The sequence below is a fragment of the Vulpes lagopus genome, chromosome 7 (genome assembly GCF_018345385.1).
Source record: "Vulpes lagopus strain Blue_001 chromosome 7, ASM1834538v1, whole genome shotgun sequence".
NCBI classification, from domain to species: Eukaryota; Metazoa; Chordata; class Mammalia; order Carnivora; family Canidae; genus Vulpes; species Vulpes lagopus.
Window position 1 is genome coordinate 123060113 of NC_054830.1, and position 27225 is coordinate 123087337.

The following is a 27225-nucleotide window of genomic DNA, read 5'->3' on the forward strand; positions in this document are numbered from 1 at the left end:
TTAATGTCTTTACTTGACTACTTGGAGTATCTGACTTTGGACATTTTGACCTTTTCCCAGGATTGGTTTGTAAGAGCTCAGAGGAAGGGATCTTGAGTGTAAGGATCTTTTTATATTGTATTATTGAGAGTAGACACTCAATACAGATAGACTTTGGAGGAGAATGAATAATATGTGTTTAGAAGGAACTGTGTATAATTTTTTCTTAAAATATTTTATTTATTTATTCATGAGGGACACAGAGAGAGGCAGAGACATAGGCAGAGGGAGAAGTAGGCTCCCTGCAGGAAGCCTGATGTGGGACTCATTCCAGATCCCGGGATCACAATCTGAGCCAAAGGCAGATGCTCAACCACTGAGCCATCCAGATGCCCCGGGACTGCATAGTTGAACAGAAAGGGTATGTGAATACAGTTTATTTAAACAAGTTCCCTAAAAGTGTTAGGCGAACCACTTAACAATGATGCAAAGGTATCTCAATAGGATGCTGATAGAAAAGTATTTCAAGTATAAATGCAAGGCTAAATTATCATGCCAGCTTTATCATGTAGTTTTTAGTCTATTCAGAATTGCTCATTATAAATGCTGTATATAGTTTTTTATAAAGAAGATTAGTCTCCTACATTTAGCGAAGATTTATAGTTTTTCTAATCCACTGCCCTACCCCCTAATAGACTTTATTTTTTAAATAAGTCTTAGACTCACAGCAAAATTGCATGGAAGGAGCAGAGATCTCCTATATATCCTCTGCCCCCACCTCTAGGTAACTTCGCCCATTATCAGCATCCCCTGCCAGGGGGGTACATTTGCTAAATTGGATGAACGTCATTGTAACTCAGTGTCTGTAGTTTTACATTAGGGTTTACCCCTGGTGTATATATTTTGATTTTGGACAACTTTATAATAACACTTTATAATATCCACTATTATGGTATAATACAGAGTATTTTTACTGCCCTAAAAGTTCTTTTTGCCTTTTCATTCCTCCTTAAAGCATAAGGCTTTAACCTAATCTGCCTTTTTAAAAAAAAATATTTTATTTATTTATTCATGAGAGACACAGAGAGAGAGGCAGAGACACAGGCAGAGGGAGAAGCAGGCTCCATGCAGGGATCCCCATGTGGAACTGGATCCTGGGACCCCAGGATCACACCCTAGGCCAAAGACCCCCTTTGGCCTCAGTAGCGCTGAGCCACTCAGGGATCCCCCCAATCTGTTTCTTAAAAAATAAAAATGATGTGGATTTTAGCTTGTTTTCAGTTACATTTAGTTAATATTTTAGGATTATGATTCATTCCAACACTTCTGCATTTTGCTTTTTCTAGTGAAATTTTACACCTTTTAAAAGCTCTTCTCTGCCTTGGCGTAGTATGTATTTTGCTTGTTTTAGCTGGTTAGATTACAGTTCTAGAAATCAGAGAGTACTTAGGTGTTAGTGAAATATGACTAATTGATGGCTCTTTATATTTTATTTCATTAAGCTCTTGGAATTTTACTGCCCTGGGTGAACTTACCTACATTTATGCTTATAATAGTTTTTAAAACTAACATGCATTTTTTAAAAAAAGATTTTATTTATTTATTCATGAGAGATATATAGAGAGAAGCAGAGACACAGGCAGAGGGAGAAGCAGGCCCCCTGCAAGGAGCCTGATGTGGGACTCGATCCCGGGGACTCCAGGATCAGGTCTTGGGCCTAAGGCAGGCGCTTAAACTGCTGAGCCACCCAGGGAGCCCCTGAAATGCATTCTTATATTTGGGTGACTAGCAAATATCAATTATTTGGCCATTTACTTAAAACAGTATTCCTTTCTCTAAACATGTAACTGTCAGCCTAGGGAGTTCCAAAAATTGGTTTTATTCAGCCAGTCCAAACAGTTTAACTTTAGAGTAGAAGCTTGCTAGTTGGAAGTATAAGATCTCTTCAACATGAACAGGATATTTAAAAAAAATCCCAAACTGGTTTGTTATTGCTAGATACATATTTTATTAGAAGTGTGTTCCTGTTGAGTAAACAGAATGTACAGGTGTACAGAGTATAGAAGAGAGTGTGTTTAGAGAGCTTGTTGGAAAGGAGGGAGAGGAGATAGCTATAGAGATTAGTGGTGGTTGTATTGGGAAGGGCCAGGTAATCTGTGTTAGGGAGGTTAAGAAGAATTCAGCCAAATGTATTAGAATCCACCAAACTCAGCCCTGGAGTATTTTTAATATTTGAATGGTTGTCACAAGTGTGATTTCATCAGGTGACTTTTAGCTATAATAATTTCTATTTTATTAAAAAACGCAGACTGATTTGTGATATAGTGGTAAAAGTCTTGACTGAGAAGAGTTCGAGCCTCATTCTAGTAAAGAAGTGAGACATCTTAATTATACTTTTATATCTTCTATAATTACTGCCATGAGCCTGAGGATAAGAGTTAGACATCACTGACAAATCATTGATCCTTAGAATAATGGAATAATGTCGGACCACCCAGTATTTTTTACTTGAGGAAGGGAAACAGCAAGGGCTTGCACACCTATGAGGCCTAGGTATTTTATTTTATTTTATTTTTAAATTTTATTTATTAATGATAGTCACACACACACACAGAGAGAGAGAGAGAGAGAGAGAGAGAGGCAGAGACACAGGCAGAGGGAGAAGCAGGCTCCATGCGCTGGGAGCCCGATGTGGGACTCGATCCGGGGTCTCCAGGATCGTGCCCTGGGCCAAAGGCAGGCGCCAAACCGCTGCGCCACTCAGGGATCCCGAGGCCTAGGTATTTTATATGCTAGATTTTATTTCTCATGACAACAATTTTAGTGTTGGTTTTGTTGTTAGCTTTTATTTTTTATTTAAAAATTTTTTAAGAAGTTTTTTTGTTTAATCTCTATACCTCATGTGGGATTTGAACTCATGACCCAGAGATCAAGAGTCACACATTCCTCTGACTGAGCCAGCCAGGTGCCCCTGTATTGTTAAGTATTAAATTATGGAGTAGGTGCAACACCCCCCCCCAAAAAAACCCCTAAATAATCAGATTAAAATGGGCAGAAGACCTAAATAGATATTTTTCCACAGAAGACATGAATGGCCAACGCACACATGGAAAGATGATCAAACCACTCATCAGGGAAATGCAAATCAAAAACCACAATGAAAGATGCCACTTTATACCTTTCAGAAGGGGTAAAATTAAATTAAAAAGTTGCAAAATAGCAAGTATCAGTAAGGATGTGGAGAAAAGGAAACCCTGGTGCACTGCTGGTGGGAATGTAAATTTGTGCAGAAACTGGAAAACAGGATGGAGGTTACTCAAAAAATTAAAAACAGAAATACCTCTGATCCAGTAATTCTATAACTGGATTCTTATGCAAAGGAAGTGAAAACCCTAATTTGAAAATATATATGCACCTCGTATCTGTTGCAGCATTATTTACAGTAGCCAAGTATGGAAACAACCAAAGGGTCTGTCAATTGAGAAAGGGATAAAGGATATATGGTGTGTGTACACATACATATGGTATGTATAGTGGAACAGAGAATCTTATACAGATTATATCTTATACAAGATATCTTATATAAGATATAGATAATCTTATATTTTATAAGTGGAATCTTATACAATATGTATATGTTTATATGTATTTGAAATAGAATATTACATGACCAAAAGAGACTGAAATCCTGCCATTTGCAACTACATGCATGGACATAGAGGATATAATGGCATGTGAAATAAATTAGACAGAAAGACAAATACCATATGTTTTCAGTACGTGGAATCTAAAAAAACAAAACAAGTGGACAAAGAGACAAACAAAAAAACCCAGACTCTTAAATGCAGAGAACAAAATGGTGGTTGCCAGAGGGGAGGTTAAAGGGGGATGGGTGAAATGGGTGAAGGGGATTAAGAGGTACAGGCTTCCAGCTATAAAATAAATAATCTCTCTCTCTATCATAAATAAATAAATAAAAAAAAAATTGAAAAAAAAAAAAGAAAGATTAAAATAAATAAGTCATAGAGTTAAAAAGTACAGCATAGAAAATATAGTCAATATATAATAATGTTGCATGGCGACAGATGGTGATTACACTTAATGAGCACTGAGTAATGTATAGAATTGTTGGATCATTATGTTGTACACCTGAAACTAGTAAAACATTGTATTTTAATCATACTTGAGCAAAACAAAAAAATTAAGGATGAGGAGGTAGAGGTAACAAGTAAGTAGCAGAGTTGGGTCTCCAGCTCCAGTCTGCCTGGCTCCTGGGCTTAGCAAGCACTTAACCTAGCTCCATGTTTGCTGCAAAAGTCTTATGATTTTGTTGGCAGAGTAGATAGATGTAGTCACTAGTTAAAGTGGAGCCACCAAGTCTGCAAGAGTAGCTCTGATTTTCATACTATGTATATATGTATGTTTTTTTATTTTTTAAAAATATTTTATTTATTCATGAGAGGGGGGAGCAGAGACACAGGCAGAGGGAGAAACAGTCTCCATGCAGGAAGCCTGACGTGGGACTCGATCCCAGGTCTCCAGGATCACATCTTGGACTGAAGGCGGCGCTAAACCGCTGAGCCACCCGGGCTGCCCATATGTATTTTTTTTTTTTTTTTTTTTTTTGCCACGGTCTGTACAATTTATACACAGAGACAAGGACCCAGCCTGGGCCCCTACATCCCCTACAAATATAAACTTCTCTCTACAAAATATAGATAATTTAGCTCCCCGTAACAGTGGGGGGGACGGTGCGGGGAACAGCACAAGGAGGAAGGTTGAGATCTACCCTCCTGAGGGAACAGAGGGCAGGGCAGGGCCTGGAGGGAATGAAGGCACCATCAGGGTTGAGAGGTGAGGGGCTCAGAACGGGCTACAGGAGGGTGGCCAGAGGCTGGGGCCTGGGGTCTTGGGGCGGCACCAGACTGGGGCCTCTAAGGTCAGTGTTTGTGAGGGGAGGGGGATTCACTAGTGTCTTTGGTAGGGGCTGAAGGCACCACTGGTAGGGACAGGAGTGGCACAGGAGTCTTATAAATAGAAATAGGGTGAGGGGGCGGGGAGAAAGGGTGACTTCAGGTCCTAGGAACCCAGGAGCCGAGTGTAGACGACATAGAGCAGCAGCATGAGGACCACATAGAAGAAGATGAAGCCGCCCAGACCAGAGGGGGGCCAGAGGGGCGGGGGGGCCCTGCCCCCCACCTGCTTCACAGCCTCCAGGGTGGTCCACAGCCCCTGGGCGGTGCCCTGGAGGAGATCCGAGGGCGAGCACAGGTCGGCCTCAGGCACCCCCATTTTTCGGCAGGCTTCTAAGAAACTCTCCACATTTTTCCGAGACTTGAGAGTACTAAGTTTTGGCACAGCAGGTGAGGGCACGTGGATGAAGGGCACGGAGCGGGGCCGCAGCTGGTAGGCTCCACCCTGGGGCTTGAACTCACAACCCTCATGTTGTACTGAGCCAGCCAGGCACCCTGATTTTCATATTTTTTAAACTTAAGTATGTTTACTTCAAGCTTAGTAACAAGATACCCCAGCTTTAGTGTTATCTAGCTCCTCTTCTAAAAAAAAATTGAGGTGTAATTTGCACATAACATTATCTCAGTTTCAACTATGCAATGTGTGGATTTGATGCATTTTTATGATACAGTATGATTAGCACTGGTAGTGTTAGCTTTGGTCACATAATTATCCTTTTTTTTTTTTTTTTTCTGGTGAGAAGATTTAAGATCTAGTCTCAGAAAATTTGAAGTATAGATGGTCCCTGCCTTACAATGGTTCATTTTAGGATTTTTTGACTTTACGGTGGTGTGGGTGCAGGAGCAATATGCATTCATTAGAAACAGTACTTTTGATTTTTGAAGTTTTACATTCTCCTGGTCTAGCGACATGTAGTATGATACTCTCTCATGATGCTGGGTGGCAGCAGGGAACTACGTAGCCTGGAGAACAACAACCAATGCACTTAAAATCATTCTTTGCCCAGCCAGTCATTCGGTCTTTCACTTTCAGTACGATAATCCATAAGTTACATGAGATAATTCAGCATTAGTAAAAAGTCTTTGTTAGATGATTTTGCCCAACAGTAGATAAGTGTCCTGAGCATGTTTGAGCAACGTTGGCTAGGCTAAGCTATGATGTTTGGTAGGATAGGTGTATTAAATGTGTTGTGACTTAGGATATTTTCAACTTGATGCATTTATGATGTGACCCTGTCATAAGTCGAGGGAGGTCTATATATCATACATTACTGTGACTATAATCACTATACTGTGTATTTGATTTTTAGAACTTACTCATCTTCTAGTTCCTGGTTCATACCTTTTAGCAACATATAGCTCCTTGATTCCACATCTTAGTCTTTCCTTATTCTTTAGGTTTGCATATTCTGGAGAAAAAGGTGGTGGGATAAAATCATGAGAGAGGGACAGAGGGGAAACTGCAGATGTTTAAGAAGAATGCAAGAGCCACACACATTGGCAGCCAACAGATGTTTTGTTTTGAACTGGTGTTTTACATTTTTAAATTAGTTCTAACAGTTGAAAAACAAGACGTTTTATATATATAAAAAAATCCAGATTTCTGGCTTCTGTGAGAATAGGAAGATCTAGCAGCTCAGGGACCACCTTTTGGAGCAGTAATTGATTGAGGTGAGCATTGGTTATGACGTTGGGTCCGGTGTGATCTGTCCAGGGCACCGTAGCTCCTAGCTATTCCTGCTTGATTCATTCTTATTAACTACCTGCCCTTTGTAGGCATTTGCTTTTTGCTTCTAGGTCTCATGTACCATTATGGCTGGTCTGCTTAAGCAACAAAGTAAATCAGCCTACGAGTTTGGTAGGTACAAGTGAAAAATGATGATTCCCAAGGCAATTAGTTTAGGATATATTAAGAGTGTTGAACTGCTATCAGCACTTAGGTTTAGAAAACAAACTATTTTGGTAAATTTAAAGTCACCTAATTCTTGATGATAATTTTTAGATTAAAATTTAGATAATTTGAAAATTTAATTCTTTGTTCATATCAAAAAAAAGTATCGTATTCCTAAGAGAAAAGTATTAAGTTAATATGTTCTTTCCTATTGGTTTAGAAAATATATTTATTCTTTGAAGTCGTTAATTTGTAATATATGTGGAAAGCTAACTGATTTACAAATTACTGTGTAAGCTAATCTTATGTTCAAAGTTGAGCAAAGATGATATATGTCAAGAGGGATTTTTTTTTCTTAATTAAGTCTCCAAAGAGGAATGACCAATTTTAAAAACCACATTAGAGCTTTCTAAATGTTTGATTTATTTTCCCTAAGAAAAATAAGAATTATATCATTACCCTCCAATGGATAGAAGTTTTCTTCAAAGAACATCAAAGCACATTAATTTTTAAAGTACATTTGCCCAAAATTAATAATTCATTGTTATGTTCGTACTTATATAGTGAGAGAAAATATTCAGAAAGAGTCTAGTCCAAAATTTGGTATCATTTAAAAGGGGTTCACAGGTTATAAAGTGCTCTTATGTACGTAATTTATTTAATACATGAGACAACTTTGTGATTTTAATAGTTATTCCCTTTTATAGACCCTCAAGGTGAGGGAACTAGTAAGGGCAGACTGCTTTAGCTTTCCTACTTCTGTTATTATACCACTTAATAAAGGATTGTAATAAAGGAAGCAAACAGTATAACTAACCTTGTTTTCCTGCTACATATAATAAATACTTCCAGTGAGGTGTTTATTTGTGGTCTTCAAATCCATAGATTCTTTTCTTTTTCCTTTTTTTTTTGGCTATTATTTTGGGAAAGGGGATTTTTAATTACTATTTTTTTTTTTTAAGGTTGAGCTTTTATTTCTTAAATCCTTTACCTGGCTAAGGTCAGCTTCTTATTTCTGTTGATAGGTCCTCATTTTTTCAGTCAGAATGGCAAATTTGAAGATATTACTGATAGGAATTTATTTTGTTTTCCCCTGTTTTTTGTTTTTTTCCTTTCTTTTGGTTTTCTTTGCTGGAAGCCTAATGGGAATGCTGTGGGAAAAAAGCAGCAGTGAAATGAAGTAAATACAAGTCTTCTAGAGTTAGGGGGGAAAAAAGAAAAGTTATAGGAGGAGTCTTTGGACTTTGCAAAGGTTGAGAGGGATTAGCCTGTGGGAGAAATATCTGACCTGTTCGTTTATGTAGACATATTACTTGACAGGCTACTCTCTTTCTTTCTTTTTTAAAAACTGTGCTAATATATGTATAACAATATTTATAATTTTTATGATTTTAACTGTATAACTCAGCATTATTAGATACATTCATAATATTATATAATCATGACTACTATCTGTGCACCAGACTTTTTCATCATCTCTGACGTTAACTCTGTACCCATTAAATAATCATTTCCCATCCTCCATCCCCCCCAGCCCAGCCTCTGGTAACTTCTACTCTATTTCTATGAATTTTCTTTTTCCAGATCCTTTTTATATCATATAGTATTTATTTTTCTATGTCTAATATTTCACTTGGAATAATGTTTTCAAGTTCCATTCATATTGTAGCTTATCAAAATTTCTTTCCTTTTCATGTTTGAATTGTACGTATATATCACTTTTGTTTATTGAGTATTCTTTTTTTTTCTTATCTATTATCCATTCACTTGTTGATGGACACTTGTGAATAGTGCTTCTATGAACATTGGTACTCCTGATTCTGTTCTAATTCCTGTTTTCAATTTTTTTGGCAGTATATACCTAGGAATAGAATTGCTGGGTAGCATAGTATTTCTGTGTTTGCCTTTTGGGGTATTTTCAAACTGTTTTCCAGCTCCTTTTCAAAAAAGCTTATTTGATTTTTAACATCTGGGTATGATCATGTTTATTCCTTTCCTGGAGACCTTCCATGCTTGTATTTCAGGTAAAGAATGGAGTCCAGGCTCTAATGTGGCTTGCAATGCCTTGCACATTTCTTCTTCATTATACCCTTCCCATACCCTCTTCTCCAGCTACCTGGAACTAATCCCCCAAAATATGTTTTTTGTGTTCTAATTCATGCCTTTGTTCTGTTATTCCCTTTGTATCAAATGCTGTTTCCTCATCCCTGGTGTCTGAGATGCTATTCTGTTTCAGGGTCCAGCTTAAATACCTGTCTTGCCTGCCTTCTAAGTTTGAATTATTTGCTCTTTTGACTGTTTTTTTCCACGATACTAGTGGATTCCTGTGGCTTAGCCTTTTCCTACTTCTTGTGTCTTTAACCGTATATTCGTAATTACTTGTAGACATTTTGAATTGAAGAGTTTAAAAAAATCTTTTGATTCCAGTCTTTTGCTTCTTAGTCCTCTCTTTCAGACTCATAGGTTTATTTGTTTATCACCAAATGTTTTAATGCTACTGCTAGGCTTTCTGGGGCTGGGAAAGCTAAGTAGAATTATGTGGTAAGACTTTCCATTGATCATTAAATGCTTATATAGGATCCCAAAATGGATGGCTCGGAGGGTGTGCATTTTGGAATTAGAACTGGGTTCTAGCCCCAGCTTTCTCAAGAAAGCTACTTAACTTCTCTAAGTCTTGATTTCACCATCTGTAAATTAGGACAGTAATACTACCTGTCTTTGTCAAGTTTTTGAGATTCAGTGAACGTAAAGTATTTAGCACAGTCACTATAACAGACAAGTAGGCAATTAGCAATAAATTATTCCTCTTATGGGGCGCCTGGGTGGCTCAGTTGGTTTAGCTTCGGACTCTTGTTATCAGCTCAGGTCTTGATCTCAGGATTATGAGATCAAGCCCTGTGTTTTGCTCTGCACTCAGCCTGGAGTCTGTTTGAGATTCTTTCTGTCCCTCTCACTCTATCCCTCTGCCTTCTCACATATGTGCGCATGCTCTCTCTCAAATTATAAATTAAAAAATTCTTCCTCTTTATCTTTTCCTCTTCATTCTTTCCTCATTTTCTTCCCTTCTCTTCCTCTACCTTCTCCTTCCTCCTTTTCCCTTTTCTTCCCCTATTCTCCCTCTTTTTTTCCTCCTCCATGAAATATCATTATTATTATTTATAAAATTGGTCTATTTTGGAGTTAGTTAACTCTTTCCATGTTAGAATAGTTTTTCTAGATTTAGAGATTAAGGGCAAGTAAATAATCTTACATGTATTGTGCTCACTATGTATTGTGGTCACTATAAATAAATTGTCTCATGATGGAGATTTTGTTATTCTGGGCTTTCCAAGGTATTCATTTTCCAACCACAAATAAATGTTACATTGATGAGAAACACTTTTTTAGGTACATCAAAATCAGTGACTTACTCCATAGCATTATTATAGTCCCTTAAGTATGTAAGCATCAGTAAATTAAACCTTATATTTTCTCTTTTATATCAAAGAAAATTCTGAGGTCTCTTGAGAGTCCTAATTTTACATAAAATTAGGAGGAATACTTCCCTAATGAATCAGCTATATAAGGATCTGTATTTTAAAATACAGTTTTTAGGTAAGGAAAAGAAGAAGAAAGAATAAACAAAATGAAGATGTTTTTAGTAATGTGATCTCTTAATTCTGTACTGTTCTTTGTTAAATATCTTTAATGAGGAAAGCTGGTCCTTGAGACTTCAGTATTTAACTGCTTGCTTGTCAGGGTGGACATTCATGCAGTTGACTTTCCTTGGCCAGTGGATAAGAAATAAAATTCTGTTACACACAGACCTTGAAGCTCACTTTGATAAATCATGTGGATATTCTTTATTCATTCAATCATTATTAGTGCAATATTCAGTTTCCAATAAATGCATAGGTTGGGCCATAGAAAATGATTGAGAGATTATCTCCTCTAAAATTTGTAGTCAACTGAGTGTAAGTGCAAATATATCTAAGTAATATTTAAGACAAATTATGAAATCATAAAATAAAAGTTTGCAGAGGAAAGAGTGATTTAATTTGCTACTAAGAAGGTTGTTTTGTTATTTTTGTAATTGTTTATGTTTCTATAAAAGAAAATAGAAAGTAAATAGTATGATAGCAATATAGATGATTACTTATGATTACTTAAGATTCTCAGTCTTAGCTGATTTGTCACTTTGTCATTGAAGTTTTGGTAGGGGCTTTATATAGCTGTTCTGTGTAGTCATTGGTCTGGACACAAGGCTTTGTTATCCAGGCATCTGGTTCTTCTTAAGGCTTCTTTATATGTAATAAAATTTACTAAAAATTTTCTTGATTATAGTTTCTGTAGTTGGAACAAGCTTATCTCTAGGCCAGTGATTCCAAAGTTGATTACATACCACAGTTAGTTAAAAAGTTTAGGATGAAATTCTAATAGATATTTTTTCTATGGTTGTGTGTATTTATTGTATACTAATGTATGATGTGCCTCATAAACCATACACACACACACACACAAATTTTAAAAAGGAAGAGGCAATGTTGAAATAAACGATTTAAAAATGTTTTGCATATTGTGATGGAGTTATGCTACCATTACCTGTTATTTTGAGGCATAATGCATATATATGGTGGGGTTCACTGTTAAAGGCAGTAAGATGTGAATCCACGTTCAACTAATCTTTATATTGCTTTTTAAAGTTACTGTCATAAACTAAAAAATGGAAGAACAGATAAATGAAACCAGGAGCAGGTTCTTTGAAAAGATCTACTTTTCAAAGAAGATCAACAAAATTGATCAGCCTCTAGCCAACCTCATAAAAAACAGAGAGAGAGAGAGAGAGAGAGAAGACTCAAACAAAATCACAAATGAAAGAGGAGAAATAACAATCAATACCAAAGAAATGCAAACAAGAGTAAGAGAATATTATGAAAAATTATATGCTAAAAAATTGAACAACCTAGAAGTAATGGATAAATTTCTAGAAACATATACCTACCAAAAACTGAAGCAGGAAGAAGTAGAAAATTTGAACAGACCAGTTACCAGCAATGAAATCAAATCAGTAATCAAAAAACTCCCAATAAACAAAAGTCCAGGAACAGATGACTTCATAGGTTAATTCTCTCTAACATTTAAAGACAAGTTACTACCTATTCTTCTCAACAATTCCAAAAAATAGAATAGGAAGGAAAACTTCTAAATTAATTCTGTGAGGCTAGCATTACCAAAACCAGCTAAAAATACTACCAAAAAAGAGAACTACAGGCCAATATGTCCGATGGACATAGATGCAGAAATCCTCAACAAAGTATTAGCAAACTGAATCCAACAATACATTAAAGAAATCATTCACCATGATCAAGTGGGAAATATTTCCAGGATGCAAGCGTGGTTCAGTATTTGCAGATTAATCAATGTGGTATATCACATCAATAAGAGAAAGTATCAAAAACATATGATCATCTCAATAGATGCAGAAAAAACATTTGATTTTATTCATTCATGATAAATTCCTCAACAAAGTAGGTTTAGAAGGAAATAGAACTGAATATAACACAGGCCTTATATGACAAACCCATAGTTAACATACTCAATGGGGAAAAACTGAGAGTTTTTCCCCTAAGGTCAGAAACAGGGCAAGGATGTCCATTCTCACCACTGTTATTCAACATAGTACTGGAAGTCCTAGCCACAGCAATCAGACGAGAAAAATTAAAGACATCCATACTGGTGAGGAAGAAGTATAACTTTCATTCTTTGCAGATGACATGATATTGTATATAGAAAACCTTGAAGACTCTACCAAAAAACTGCTAGAACTAATAAATGTATTCAGTAAAGGCATAGGATACAAAATCAATGTACAGAAATGTTGCATTTCTATACACTGAAAATAAAGCAGCAGAAAGAGAATTTAAGAAAACAATCCCATATACAACTGTACCAGAGATAATAAAATACCTAGGAATAAACTTAACCAAGGGGGTGAAACACCTGTACTCTGAAAACTATAAAACATTGATGAGAGAAATTGAAGACAACAAAAAGAAGTGGATTTCATGCTTATGGATTGGAAGCACAATTATTGTTACAATGTCTATACTACCCAAAGCAGTGTGTAGATTTAATGCAATTACTATCAAAATATCAACAGCATTTTTCACAGAACTAGAACAAACAATCCTAAAATTTATATGGAACTATGAAAGATCCTGAATAGTTAAATCATTCTTAAAAAAGAAGAAATTGGAGGTATCACAATCCATACTTCAGGTTATAATACAAATCCCTAGTAATCAGTATGATATGGGCACAAAAATGAACACATAGATCAATGAAACAGAATAGAAAGCCTAGAAATAAATCCAAATATGGTCAATTAATCTTTAACAAAGGAAAGAATATATAATGGGAAAAAAGTGTGTCTTCAACAAATCGTGTTGTGAGAATGGGACAGCTACATGCAAAAGAATGAAACTGAAAAGAATGGAATATTACACAGCCATAAAAAGAATGAAATCTTGCTATTTGCAACAGTATGGGTAGAGCTTCAGACTATGGGGCTAAGTGAAATAAGTCAGAGAAAGATGAGTACCATATGATTTTATTCATGTGTGGAATTTAAGAAACACAATAAATGAGGAAAGGGAAAAAAGAAGAGTGAAAAACCAAGAAACAGACTCTTAACTATAGAGAACAAACTGATGGTTACCAGTGGGAAGCGGGTGGGAAGATGGGGGAAGTAAGTGAAGGGATTATAGAGTACACTTACCATAATGAACACCGAGTAATGTATAGAATTGTGGAATTATATTGTACACCTGAAACTAATATAACACTGTATATTAACAATAATGGAATTACAATGAAAAACTTAATAGAAAATGTTGTCATACCAGATTTTATTTCTTAACTCTGATGAAGTACTTGAAGTAGGAATAGGTAAGAAACAGCTCTCCCACAAATTTACTCATTTGTGATTGTGTGATCAGAACTTCTTCAATATAGATTCTTTGACAAGTGTATGTAGTTTCTTTGTGGGTGCCATTGTTAACACTCCATGTTATGGAATGCCTTGTTTTCTATCAGGATCTCACTTATCCTAACACATTACCATATGACCTATCAGCCTAAGGAGGGAGTGTTAATCCATATACTAAATATTAGTAATGCTTAATTCGAAGTAGAAGTGGTAATGACCCATTTGCTCATTTTACTTAATCCACTTCGGAAATCACTATTGTAGACATGCCCTCTGGGGGCACAGGTCTTTGAAAGTCTCATCAAAACATATTCTCTTTATGGAGTTATTTTTTCTCTTTTAACAGTGATTTTCTTTTCTTTCTAAGCCTATCCTTCCTTTACTCCTAGAAGAAGTTATAAAATAAGGTAGTGATAAAAGCAACCTTGGCAGGTATGAGAATATCATTGTTATTTATATTTGAAGTAGTCAGACATGGTAGATGTTAGCTGTTTTTATTCCCTTTATGAAATGAAAATTTATTTAATGTATTTATTATATAAAAAATTAATTATAGTAAAAAGGACATGTTTCTTCTCTCATTGGTTATATTGAATATAGTTTGAGAAATTTAAAAACTATTTATTTTATAGATTAACTTTCTCTAAAATGACAGTAGAGGGCACTGTGGTATTTGGTTTTTCAAAGCCTATCTTAAAATTAGAAAGTTGTTGGCATTTTTGTGTGTAATATAGTGTATCTATTCAACTAATCTATTGAAAAGCTATGCAACTCTTTGTTCTTTGCTTTTTCCCTCCATTAGGACTAAAAAAATTTTGTTGAGTACTGGGAGTGTGACGTATACTCTTTTTCTGGGTTCTACATTTGCCTTTGTTTAGTGGATGAAAGAAATCCTTTAAAAATAGTCATTCTTGTAAATCTCTTCACTAATTTTTAAAGTTTGCCTATGTGAGATTTTCTTGATTAAAGTCAGTACTGTGAGAAAAATAGCTTTCAGTGAACATGATATAAGAATTTAATTAAACTTTTGAAAGATGATTTTTTTAAGTCCTAGCATCTCTAACCGTATGTCAGATATAATTTTATTTGCCTCCAGCCTGTCAGAGATAGCGTGCCCAGAGTGACAGATTACCTGTGTATTACAGCATTCACTGAGGAAGCCAGTCAGTCTGACAGGAAGCCTACATATTTATTCCTACCTCCTTAACGAGAAAAGAAGAAAAAGATTATTCCATAAAATTTCCTCAGGGAAATTATTTGAAAATCCCATTTATATTTTAAGAATGTAATTAACCTTAATTGGGTTGTATAGATTTTAAAGAAGATAAATCTCAGTGATGGAAAACAGTATTTATAACACATTTGCAGTGCACTGTACATTTTTCTCTCTTCTCCATTTACAAAGCATTGCAAATCTAGAAGACAGAATGATCTCAACTCCTTCTTTGGCCATTCTGTTATAAATTAGCTGGAAACTACTAGTATTAATGATTATATTTTTATAACCTTTGTCTGCAGTTCAGGAGCTATTCCAGGATCTACTTGATGTGTTACCAGTTTTATGAAGGTGGACACTGAGAATCTGTGATGTGCTCAAGATCACAAAGCAAGATAGTGAATGACTTTGTCAGTGATATACCTTAATAGTTATTCCCTAAACCTATACCCAATTGACCAGTTGATATTTCTTCAGATATTAATATTCTTCAGAGCTATATAAATTCTGGAAGTAGCTTGATTTTTATTTAATTAATTTATTTTTTAAGACTTAATTTTTAAAAGTAATCTCTCCCACAACATGGAACTTGAATTCATAACCTGAGATGAGTTGCATGTTCTACTGACTGAGTCAACCAGGCATCCTTTGATTGTTTTTGTTTTTTTTTTTTTTTAAGATTTTATTTGAGAGACAGAGCACAAGTGGTAGGGAGCAGCAGATTCCCCACTGAATAGGAAGTGCGATGTTGGGCCTTGATCCCAGGACCCTGGGATCATGACCTGAGCTGAGGGCATTTAACCAACTGAGCCACCCATGCACCCCAGGCACCGCTTGATTTTTATTTCAAAGTGAATGTTTACTATTATAAATAAATAATCAGTTTTGATGTGTAGTTGTTTGGTATTTATTTTCCTATCACCTGTAATACTTCATAGGAAGCAAGGATCTTTTAAAAAATTCCTTCTGGCACAGACAGAATAAATAAGTTCCATGAGGGCAGGAAATTTTGTCTGTTTTATTGTCCCAAGTGTCTAATGTCTGGCACACAAGTGTGCAGTAAATATTTGAAAAAAATTGGTTGAAGTTGGGACACCTGGGTGGCTCAGTAGTTGAGTGTCTGCCTTTGGCTCAGGGTGTGATCCTGGGGTCCTGGGTTCAAGTTCTGCATTGGGTTCCCCGCAGGGAGCCTGTTTCTCCCTCTGCCTATGTCTCTGTCTCTCTCTCTGTATCTCATGAATGAATGAATGAATGAATGAATGAATGAATGAATAAATAAAATCTTAAAAAATTTGTTGAAGTTATAGGTTATTTAATCCATTATCAATTTAAAATATTTAAACCTCCTAGAGTTAAGTTTGGATATAGCAAGACTTTTTTGTTCTTTGGAAAAGGTTTTATTTACTTATTCTTTAAAAAGATTTTATGTATTTATTTATGAAAGAGAGAGAGAGTGAGGTAGAGACATAGGCAGAGGGAGAAGCAGGCTCCCTATGGGGAGCCTGATGTGGGACTCCATCTGAGGACCCTGGGATCACAACGTGAGCCAAAGGCAGACGCTCAACCACTGAGCCACCCAGGTGCCCCTGGAAAAGGTTTTAGAATGAGGAGAGGGGCACCTAGGTGGCTCAGTCAGTTAAGCATCTGCCTTCAGCTCAGGTCATGATTCTGTGGTCCTGGGATGGAGCCCCATGTTGGGCTCCTTGCTCACCAGGGAGTCTACTTCTTCCTGTCCCTCTGCCTCTGCCTCTGCCTCTGCCTCTGCCTCTACCCCTGCTTGTGCTCTCTCTCTCTCTCAAATAAATAAATAAAATCTTAAAAAAAAAAACATAGAATGAGGAGAACAAGTACTCTGCTACTTATCCAGTAGTGGTAAGAGATGGTTTAACAGTTTGAACAGCTAGGCACCAGAGTAGCATATGCAGACCATTGTCAAAGAGGAAATTATGAGAAAAATTGCTGTTAAAGTAGCAAATAAGCACAAATTTATATTGTAAAGTAACTTGCTAAACATACGGTTGATCAGTTGGAATGCGAAGTGTTTTAAAGTACTATAGTTTTATTAGTTTGAGCTAATTGGAAGTAGAATTAGGTTAATAAAGGGGACATGCTTTAAAATAAATAGGTAATGATGTTTTATGAGCCTGTCAAAGTAGAAGCCAAAATAATTAGTTTTAGCTTAAATCATAGTTATGGTTTTTACTCATAAAATGCTGTGTTTTTTAAAAAATAAATATTTCCTTCAGTAAATATTTTTGCCCCTTATATATTGTTGTTTGGCCAGAATGATCACAAATTACAGCAAAGGGAGATCTGAGATTCTGAATTTCATTTATAATACAAACTAATTGCTCAAGTATTAGGGAAGAAATGAAGGGGAGATCAATATTTGATATGTTAGAAAATGAAGAGGTAGGATAAGAAATTGTGTAGGAGAAGAAAGGCATCCCAAGGTGGGGCAAGGGGAAGAGCAAAGCTATTCCTTCATGTATTGAACAGTATTTATTGATAGCACAGTATTTACTGTGCTAGGTGCTGGGGTGAAAAGTGAAAAGGCAAAGTCTTTGCCCTCCTGCAGCTTAACACTGTAGGGAAGGAAGCCCACCTTCAGATAACATGATGCTAAGTAGTAACAAAATGCCTCTCTCTTACTAATTAGGTTAAACATTCTGTTTCCACTGCATTTTTACATTTTTTAAAACAACAGCTGTATTGAGATTTGATTCACATACCATGGCATTCATTCTTTTAAGGTATACAACTCAGAGGTTTTTGTTAATGTTAGCTGAATTGTGCAAACATCACCACTATCACATGGTTTTAGCAGGATTTTCTTTGAAGACCTCTTTTCCAGATCTTTCTCTTGAGCTGCCTTCTTCTTTTGGTATCACATCCTGCTTGTTAGGCTCCACTAATTACTAGCTGATTGTCCTGTCATTTTCGTACAATGCCTTCGGCTGTAAATTTCTCAGCCTGATCCCGTTACATTCAGGCAGGGATAGCTTTTGAGGTCCCCCCCTTTGAGGTTTGCTCTGACTGCAGGTGTGCACTTCTTAGCTGTCTCTTCCCTAGGTTCTCACTGGTTTATCATACAGCTTACTGGTCTTCATTAAGGGGAGTTATTATCTTTGAAAGCACATGGAAGCTTGAATTTGCTCACACTCTGTTTCAAATGAATTTCAGTTCCTTGGGGGAAGAGCTTTAGAGCTCTGTTTTCTTATAGTCTGCCCGTCTTGGGCAGACTCTCTTAGCCACTATTCTGGGTACAGGGTTGAGCAATAGCCTCGCTGCTTCTGGAATAGAACTTTTGTCCTGAGGGCAAACTAAGTTGGTTGAAGACGCTTGGGGCTCCAGCATTGCCAGCCTCCTGACTATGGTGAAGCTTCTCTTCTATAGGTGGAGGCTGTATGGAGGAAGGCAGCCTCTGCTCTTGGCCACACTCACCAGGAATGTAACCTCTTCTCTTAGGGTTGGAGGGGATGAGAAATGGCTTACCTTTTTTGTGACATATGGGGTAATCCTCAATGAGGAGCTGAGAGGGAGCTCTGTTCTTGCGGCCATACCTCCCTGGAGTGGAGTTTGTGAACTTGAGCTGGGGCAATGTCAGAAATTGGTTATGGCTCAGATGCCACAGACTGTCCCAGTACCAAGTTTTAGTAGATTTTCTTGAATAATGTTTCTTCCTTTGGATATGCTACTAGGACAGTCTCTGGAGACTTTCAGTGATCATTTTTGTTGTTTTGTTTTAAACTTTTAATTTTCATTCTAGTTAGTTATCATACAGTATTATATTAGTTTCAGGTAGATGATTTAGTGATTCCAGAATTCCATCCATCACCTGGTGCTCGTCATGCTCATCGTAAGTGTCCTCCTTAATCCCCATCACCTATTTACCCCAGTTCCTTATCACCTCCTCTCTGGTATCCATCAGTTTGTCCTCTATAATTAAGTCTGTTTCTTGGTTTACCCACTCACCCTCTTATTTTCCCCCCTTTGTTTTGTTTCTTAAATTCCACATAATAGTGAAATCATATGGTCATTTGTCTTTCTCTGACTTATTGTGATGAGCATTATACTCTCTCACTCCATCCATGTTGTTACAAATGGTGAGATTTCATTCTTTTTACTGCTGAATAATACTCCATTGTGTGTGTGTGTGTGTGTGTGTATATATATATATATATATATATATATATATATATATATATATAAACACCTCTTCTTTATCCATTCATCAATCCATCGACACTTGGGCTGCTCTCATAATTTGGCTACTGTACATGATGCTGCTATAAACATAGGTGGTCCATGTATCCCTATGAGGTGAGTGTTTTTATCAGCTTTGCGTATTTCATTGGGCTTTGGGTCTGTGAAGCACTTTCCCTGTCATCATAGAAGTGGAACTTTACATACTACTTAATTCCAAATCTTCCTAAAATTCAAAGATGTGTTCCCAATCCAGGTAACTGAATTTTTGTTTTCTTTTATGTACAGAAGTTTTGGTCATATATGAAATCCAGAGCTACCAAAATCCAGAGCAGTTCCTTGCACTATCTAAAGTGTCATACTGAGGACTTTTATAACCACTATATGTGTGATGAACTAAAGATGTTATTTTCAGAGTTTATTTTACCTAGTGTTTTTTTGCCCACAGAAATCTGCAGTGTCTACCCAGCTTATTTACGTGACTGGATTTTGCAGTCTTTTGACTTCACTGATATGTGGATGTTTCCTTTATAGGATATTTGATGTTTTTTCACTTTATTTCATAGTTTGTCATATAACTTACAGACATCTAAGATGACATCTATTTTTTAATAAATATATATTTTTAAGTTTATTTAAGTAATCTCTATACCCAGCATGGGGCTCCAACTCATGACTCTGAGATCAAGAGCTGCATGCTCTACTGACTGAGCCAGCTAGGCACCCTGGTGATACTCATTTTAATTCTGAATTTTTAAATTGGCTCCATATGTTATTAAATTATATTTTGTAAAAGAATTCTACTGACATCTGATTGTGCACTTCAGTCATATAGAATTTCATATAAAAATCAGAATCTTAAAATTTTAGAATTTGAATGTACTTTATCTTCTCCATCTTTATACCCAATGAGTAATCTTTTTTTTTTAACACTTTATTTATTCATGAGAGACACAGAGAGTGGCAGAGGGGGAAGCAGGCTCCCCACAGGGAGCCTGATGTGGGACTCGATCCCAGGACCTTGGGATCAGGACCTGAGCCACAGGCAGACGCTTAACCACTGAGCCACACAGGTGCCGTGTAATCTTTTTTTTCTAATTGCAGCCCTCTTTTATCACTTTACTATACATAGTATAGTATGTCACTATACATAGTATAGTCTTTGTCACTATACATAGTTCCATCAACCACTCTCTTTTCCTCTCTATATTTACTTGTGTTTACTCTTCTTGTGACCACTGAAAGATATTCTTCATCCCTATTAATCTGCTCAGATTCAGGAGAGGTAATCCATGGTAGGGCAGAGTAATCATGGTGAATCATTTCAGACATCACTGGAAAGGGAGTATATTGGTTTTCCTTGGGTTAACCATCTATTCTAGATTCAGTGATGGAGAGGGGAGATGGGATCGTGTTGTACAATATATTTCTATTTCTAAGATATCACCTAGATAATTTCTTCAATAGGAGCATAGGTTTGACAGTTTCTTACAGAATGAGGTGGTAGATACAATTGAACCAATTTGCTCACATTCTATGGCTTATTAATGTAATCATTTCTTACCTCAAGCTATAACTCTACATAGGTTAAATTGAGGAAGGTGTTGATAGCAGTCAGTTTTGTAGTAGTAACAGTATGCTGTTGGGAATTCCCTTAAATATAACATTCATTTGTATACTGTTGTAATGTCATGTAACATCTGCCTGTGATAGTGATCTGTCATGAAAATTTACTCCCATGATATCTGGCCGCTTGATGAATTTCATACTATAAACACTCATATCAAATATGGGATTTAATGGTAGAAGATTCATGTGTATTTCTTTTTTTTTAAGATTTTATTTATTTATTCATGAGACACACACACACACACACACACACACACACACAGAGAGAGAGAGAGAGAGAGAGAGAGGCAGAGATACAGGCAGAAGGAGAAGCATGCTCCATGCTCCCTGCATGGACGTGGGACTTGATCCTGGATCTCCAGGATCAGGCCCTGGGCTGAAGGCGGTGCTAAACTGCTGAGCCACCTAGGCTGCCCTCATGTGTATGGACACACAGAAACTGGTCATTGGTTGCTTCTAAGGCAGAGAATCCTCTGGTTTGGAGGACCGAGATGGACGTATATACTTTATTCTATTTGAATTTTGTAATGAGTTGTATGTGTTACTGAAACAGTAGTAGAACACTAAGAAGTAAGTAAAATAAAAACAAAATAAACAATAACATAAGAGAAAATAAATGAATTAGACATTCTATGGATATAATTCTAGCTAAATATAATCTGGTGGCCCATTTGGGTTTCTTCTTACATTGATAAGCTCTTTGTGTTCACTGATGGCAAATTTGATTAGAACTCTTTTCTAGGTGGTAATCATATTCTTATATTTTATCATTATATCATTATATTGTTCCTTCCAATATCAGATGATTAAGAAAAGTTGCCAGGTTTCTCTTTGACATCAGATCTATTCTTGATTTGTAATGCCAGTTAGAAGTGTAGCTTCACGAATAAAAAGACCATGGTGGTGGCTTATGAGTATTCTTCACTTAGTGATAACTAAGATTTTTTGAGGTACTTTAATCTATATAGATGGTACAGAATTTAGCTGAATCTTTTTCCAAACTCTCATTTCTAAAGTCTAATTGATTAAATTCATTCTTGGTGTTTCATTTTAAAAGACTTTAGCAAATCTCTTTACATAAAGAAGAGGCATTATGTTCAAGTTTTAGGTTATTGTTATATCATTGTACTTTGAACATTTACAGGATTTCTTTTTCTTTCTGCCCTTTAGCCGGCCTCAGAAAGTATGTTTGTGTCCATTTCTACCATTGCATCCTCTGCACATCTCTACTCATTTGTACATAATTCAGCATCCGGCGGAGGTGAGTAAATTTTGTAAAATACGTAACTTCAAATAGAATATCAGTATATAAGAGGAAACATCTTGATGAGCATATTCATACCTTCTAGCTCTTTAACATTTCTGAAAATAAATTGATGATAAATGCTTTGTCTTTGGGAAAAAATTTCTTTTATATGTTATAGTATAGTGTCTTAACGCTTTAGAGACAGATAAAAATTGTTATTTCATAAAACTGTAATTCATACAAACAATAATTGAATAGTAGAGAAATTTAGAATGCCAACAATTTTATGTGAAGATGAGATTTTTGTGAGTGAAGAACTAAGAAAATCATTGCTTTTAAATTTTGATCATAGCTTATATTTCTTGATATTTCTTGTTAAAGTAGAAGTAACTGTCAATATTTTAGCGTTACAAAATGAATGTATAGTTTTATTTAAGTGAATAGAGCAAATATGTGTAAATTATATATTTTGCTTATAAAGACTTTTAAATTAGTACTTTCCTGTATAGGTGAGAATTATGCACGTGCTGGTGTGTATGTGTGTTTGTAATTTGTAATTAACTGCAATAATGAAGGGAGGGAGGGAAAGATTTCATTGATAACCATAAATGATAGTCACTGTAAAACTAGTTGATGCATGATACGAAGTGGGTTTTGATTAACTGAAGTTAAAATTCTTTTAGCGTTTGGGAACTCAGGACATAATCTACTGAATCAGACTTCTGAAGAAGGAATAATTTTTCTTTTAAATTTCTGAAGAAATCTTTAACAAAGACTTAAAAGATTTCAGTCTGTCTTTTCCTTTTCCAATAATGAAAACACTTATTCTTGTATTGTAAATTGTTAAATATTCCATTTGTTGGGTAGCCTTTTAATTTTTTAATTTTTAAGTTTTTTAGTGTTAACGACATGCTTTTATTAGGATTTGAACAATTTGGTCACTGGCTTTTTTTTTCTGCATTTAAATTTGCAACACTTTGCAGCTCAGATTTTTTAAAAATGATAGTTTACTGGCCATAACAGTTTTGAATAAAACTTGACTTTTGATGGTGAATGCTTTTTTCCTTTTGCAGTGTGTATAGTATGGTGTCTGTTCATTATCTCACTATTTTGTATATTTCATTATTTCCAGACATAATGTTGCATTTAAAATGTAGGTGGTTTCATTGATTTACAGTAATTTTGTTTTCAAAGGCCTCTACATTGGTAAGAAGGAAGTAAAACTGTCACTATTTGAAATGACATGGTACTACAGAAAACCCTAAAGACACCACCAAAAACTTTAAGAACTAATAATTGAATTCAGTAAAGTTGCATGATATAAAATTAATATACAGAAATCTGTTGTGTTTCATTCTAACAATGAAATAGCCAAAAGATAAATTAAAAAAAAATCACAGTTATAGTTATGCCAAAAAGAATGAAATACTTAGCAACAAATTTAACAAAGGAGGTGATGGGGCGCCTGAGTGGCTCAGTCAATTAAGCATCTGCCTTCGGCTCTGGTTGTGATCTCAGGGTGCTGGTATTGAGCCCCGCACGCTCATGGATTGGAATAATTAATCTTATTAAAATATTTATATTGCTCAAAGAATTCTACTAATTCAATACAATACCTTCTAAAATACCAATATCATTTTTTCACAGGACCAGAGCAAATAATCCTAAACATTTGTATATCACCACAAAAGTAGCCAAAACATTCTTGAGAAAGAAGAGAAAAACTGGAAGTATCACAATCCCACATTTCACAATATACTACAAAGCTGTAGTAATCAAAACAGTGTTATGGTACTGGCTCAGAAATAGACACATAGATCAATAGAACAGGATAGAGAGCCCAGAAGGAAACACACTTTATGGTTAACTAATTTACAAACAAAGGAGGCAAGAATATACAATGGGGAAAAGATGGTCTTTTCTATAAATGGTATTGGGAAAACTGGACAGCTGCCTGAAAAACAGTGAAGTTGGACCACTTTCTTATACACAGAAATAAACCCCAAATGGATTGAAGTCCTGAATGTGAGACCTTAAACCATGAAGCTTCTGAAAGAAACATAGGCAGTTAAGTCTTGGACATTGGCCTTAGCAAAAATTTTTATAAATATGTCTCCTCAAACAAGGGAAACAAAAGCAAAAAAATAGTGTAATAAAGTGTTAGTGGGATGCCTGGGTGGCTCAGCGGTTCAGCGTCTGCCTTCAGCCCAGGGCATGATCCCGGAGTCCTGGGATCGAGTCCCATGTCAGGCTCCCTGCATGGAGCCTGCTTCTCCCTCTGCCTGTGTCTCTTCCTGTCTCTCTTTCTCTCGCTCTGTGTCTCTCATGAATAAATAAATAAAATCTGTAAAAAAAAATAAAAGTTTAAAAAAATAAATAGTGTTAGTACTACACTAAAATTAAAGGTGTCTGTACAGTGAAGGAAACCATCAGCAAAAGGAAAATGCAATCTGCTGAATAGAAATAGAAGAAGGTATTTGCAAATAATAAATCTGATAAGGGGTTAATATGCAAAGTATACAAAGAACTTATACATGTCAACATCAAAAAACAATAATCTAGTTGAGAATAATCATTGTACCTGAAAGAAGACATACAGATGGCCAACAGACACAAAAAGACACTCAACAACACTTATTAGTAAAATACAAATCAAAGCCACAATGAGATATCACCTCACTCCTGTTAGAAAGACTAGTATCAAGAAGACAAGAAATAACAAGTATTGGTGAAGATGTGGAAAAAAAGAAACCCTTGTGTACTTTTGGTGGTAATGTGAATTGGTATAACCACTATGGAAAAGTATGGAGTTTCCTCAAAAAATTAAAAATAGAAATACCATATGACCAATAATTCCATCAGTGGATGTTTACCAATAGAAAATGAAAACACTAATTATGTATGTAGAAAAGTGCTTAAGGATAAAATAAAACTGTTATCTCAAAAGTAACAAAAATATCTATAAGGAAGAAATGTTTTGTGAAACTGTGTTGCCTTTGCTTATGAACAATGTCTTTGTAGCCATAGTGATGTAAGCGCTGCTTACTGATTTAACTAAAAATATTAGAAGATGTGATGGTAAGGAGTAATAGAAGAAAGATAAATCCTCATTTATTATAAGAGGCTGTGGTTATACAGTAAGTACATTAGTTAAGAGTAAAGTCTCAGGAGCCAGATTGCTTGAATGTAAAGCCTTAATAGCTCTGTAAACTGTAACCCTGGGTAAGTTAATTAAACTCTTTGTGCTTTAGTTTCATCATTAGTAAAATGGACATGATAAAAGATACACTTCTTTACTGGTGTATTGTGGGTGGTAAATGAATCAGTTTATCTTTCTATCCATTTATCTATAATGCACTTAAAATTATGCACATTAGAGTCAGCTGTGATGATGATGATAAATGGTAGTTTGTAAAGAATATTTAAAATTGATAAATCAAGAAATAGTAAGACACTCATATTTTATAGAAATATGGAGATAACTACTAGAAGAAATAGCCAAAAGAGTTGAAGTGATTGCCTCTGGGAAGTGGTGGTGGGAAGTGTATCTGGGAATATTATAAATCTTTTGGCACTGCACTATTTAATTTGACATATATACATATGTTGTTAGAAGTTTGGAGAGTAGGGCTCCTGGGTGGTTCACTTGGTTAAGCATCTGCCTTCGGCTAAGGTCATGATCCCAGGGTCCTAGAATTAAGTCCCACAACTGCTTCTCCCTCTCCGTGCTGTGCTGTGTTCTCTCTCCTTTATCTGTGCTGTGTTCCATCTCCTTTGTCTGTCAAATAAATAAATAAAATCTTTAAAAAAACGTTTGGAGAGTAGTTTAAATAGTATGTGTCATAGTCTCATAGCGACAGTAAGGAGGAAAGAAAACAGTAGGACATACTAGAGAATGTCCTAAGCCTCTCTCCTCACCTCTCCTCATCCCATTTGTCATAGTTGCTGCTCTAAAATTGGTTTCAGGCTCGTCACAGCTCCAGCTGCTACATGTTCTTTTTAGTTGTAAATCCCTGCAAATTCTGACCTCTTGTTTCGTTATCCAACTTAAGGGTAGATGAATTTACTATCAGTATCTCTAGATTTACCCTTTTCTATTATTTTAATCAACATGTCAGAGACCTAGGACAAAAGTGGTTAGCACAAAGATGTTCCTGAAGGATGTGTGTGTGTGTGTGTGTGTGTGTGTGTTGAATACTGTTACTAACATACTTTTTGTTTCTGTTACAAAGGTAAGTAATGTAATTATAAACTTATTTTTAGTTACTTTAGTAAATTCACATATAACATTACTCTTGTGCATTAATATGTTATACATATTAATGTGCTATAATAGTCGAATTGTTTACTGTGAGAATGTATGTAAAGCAGTGTTATATAAATTGATAAAGGTAATGGGTCTATCTGTAGGTGAACTGGCTAGAGAGGGGGTCTGTCACTTACTTGATCAGGCTTAACATACCCAATTGGGCCAGTGGAGAAGAGCCAGACAATGACTGATCATTATAGACCAAAATAACCAAGAGGGAGGCTCAGGCAAAATAGCAAATCAGCTGGGTATACCAGGATAAAGGATAGAATTCTTGTGACAAGAAAGGTGGTTTTCAGTGTTGTAAGCTAGGATGTTGGGAAAAAAAACACTGATAGTTTAATGGAATTTACAGGAATGGTTACTAGATTTCTCTGTTCTAAAGTTGTTATATTTTCCACCTTTCCATACTCTTTATTGTTGGAAGTGGGCCATAAATCTATCCAACATTCAGGTGAATAGGAGAGATTAAGCTCCAACTTTTGGAGTAGGGAGTACTTATGTTTATTACTTGGAATTCTTCTATAAGGAAGATTTGTCTCTTCTCTCCTATTTATTTATTTTATATTTTTGGATCATGATCCATCCACTTTTCTACTTCCTTTGTTACTCAAATTATTCCATTTTGGTCATTAGGAAGTTCTGTGTCACTTTGATATGTCTCATGATTTTGTTTTTTTTTTAGCACTTCTTTCTTTTCTGGACACAAAGATTTAGGCAGTTATCTTCAAGTTGACATAGTACAAAATGTAATTACTACTGAAATAAAATTTGCCAGAATAAATGATTCATTTTAGTTAAATAAAAAT

General features: G+C 35.7%; 1 protein-coding gene across 1 annotated transcript in view; it reads left to right on the top strand.

Annotated features, from left to right (window-relative positions):
• DTWD2 (DTW domain containing 2) overlaps positions 1-27225 on the top strand; it is a 102477-nt gene that overhangs the window by 2905 nt on the left and 72347 nt on the right. The window contains exon 2 of the mRNA XM_041764564.1: positions 22032-22122. Coding sequence (XP_041620498.1) covers positions 22032-22122 — 91 coding nt within the window. The remainder of the gene's footprint in view (positions 1-22031; positions 22123-27225) is intronic.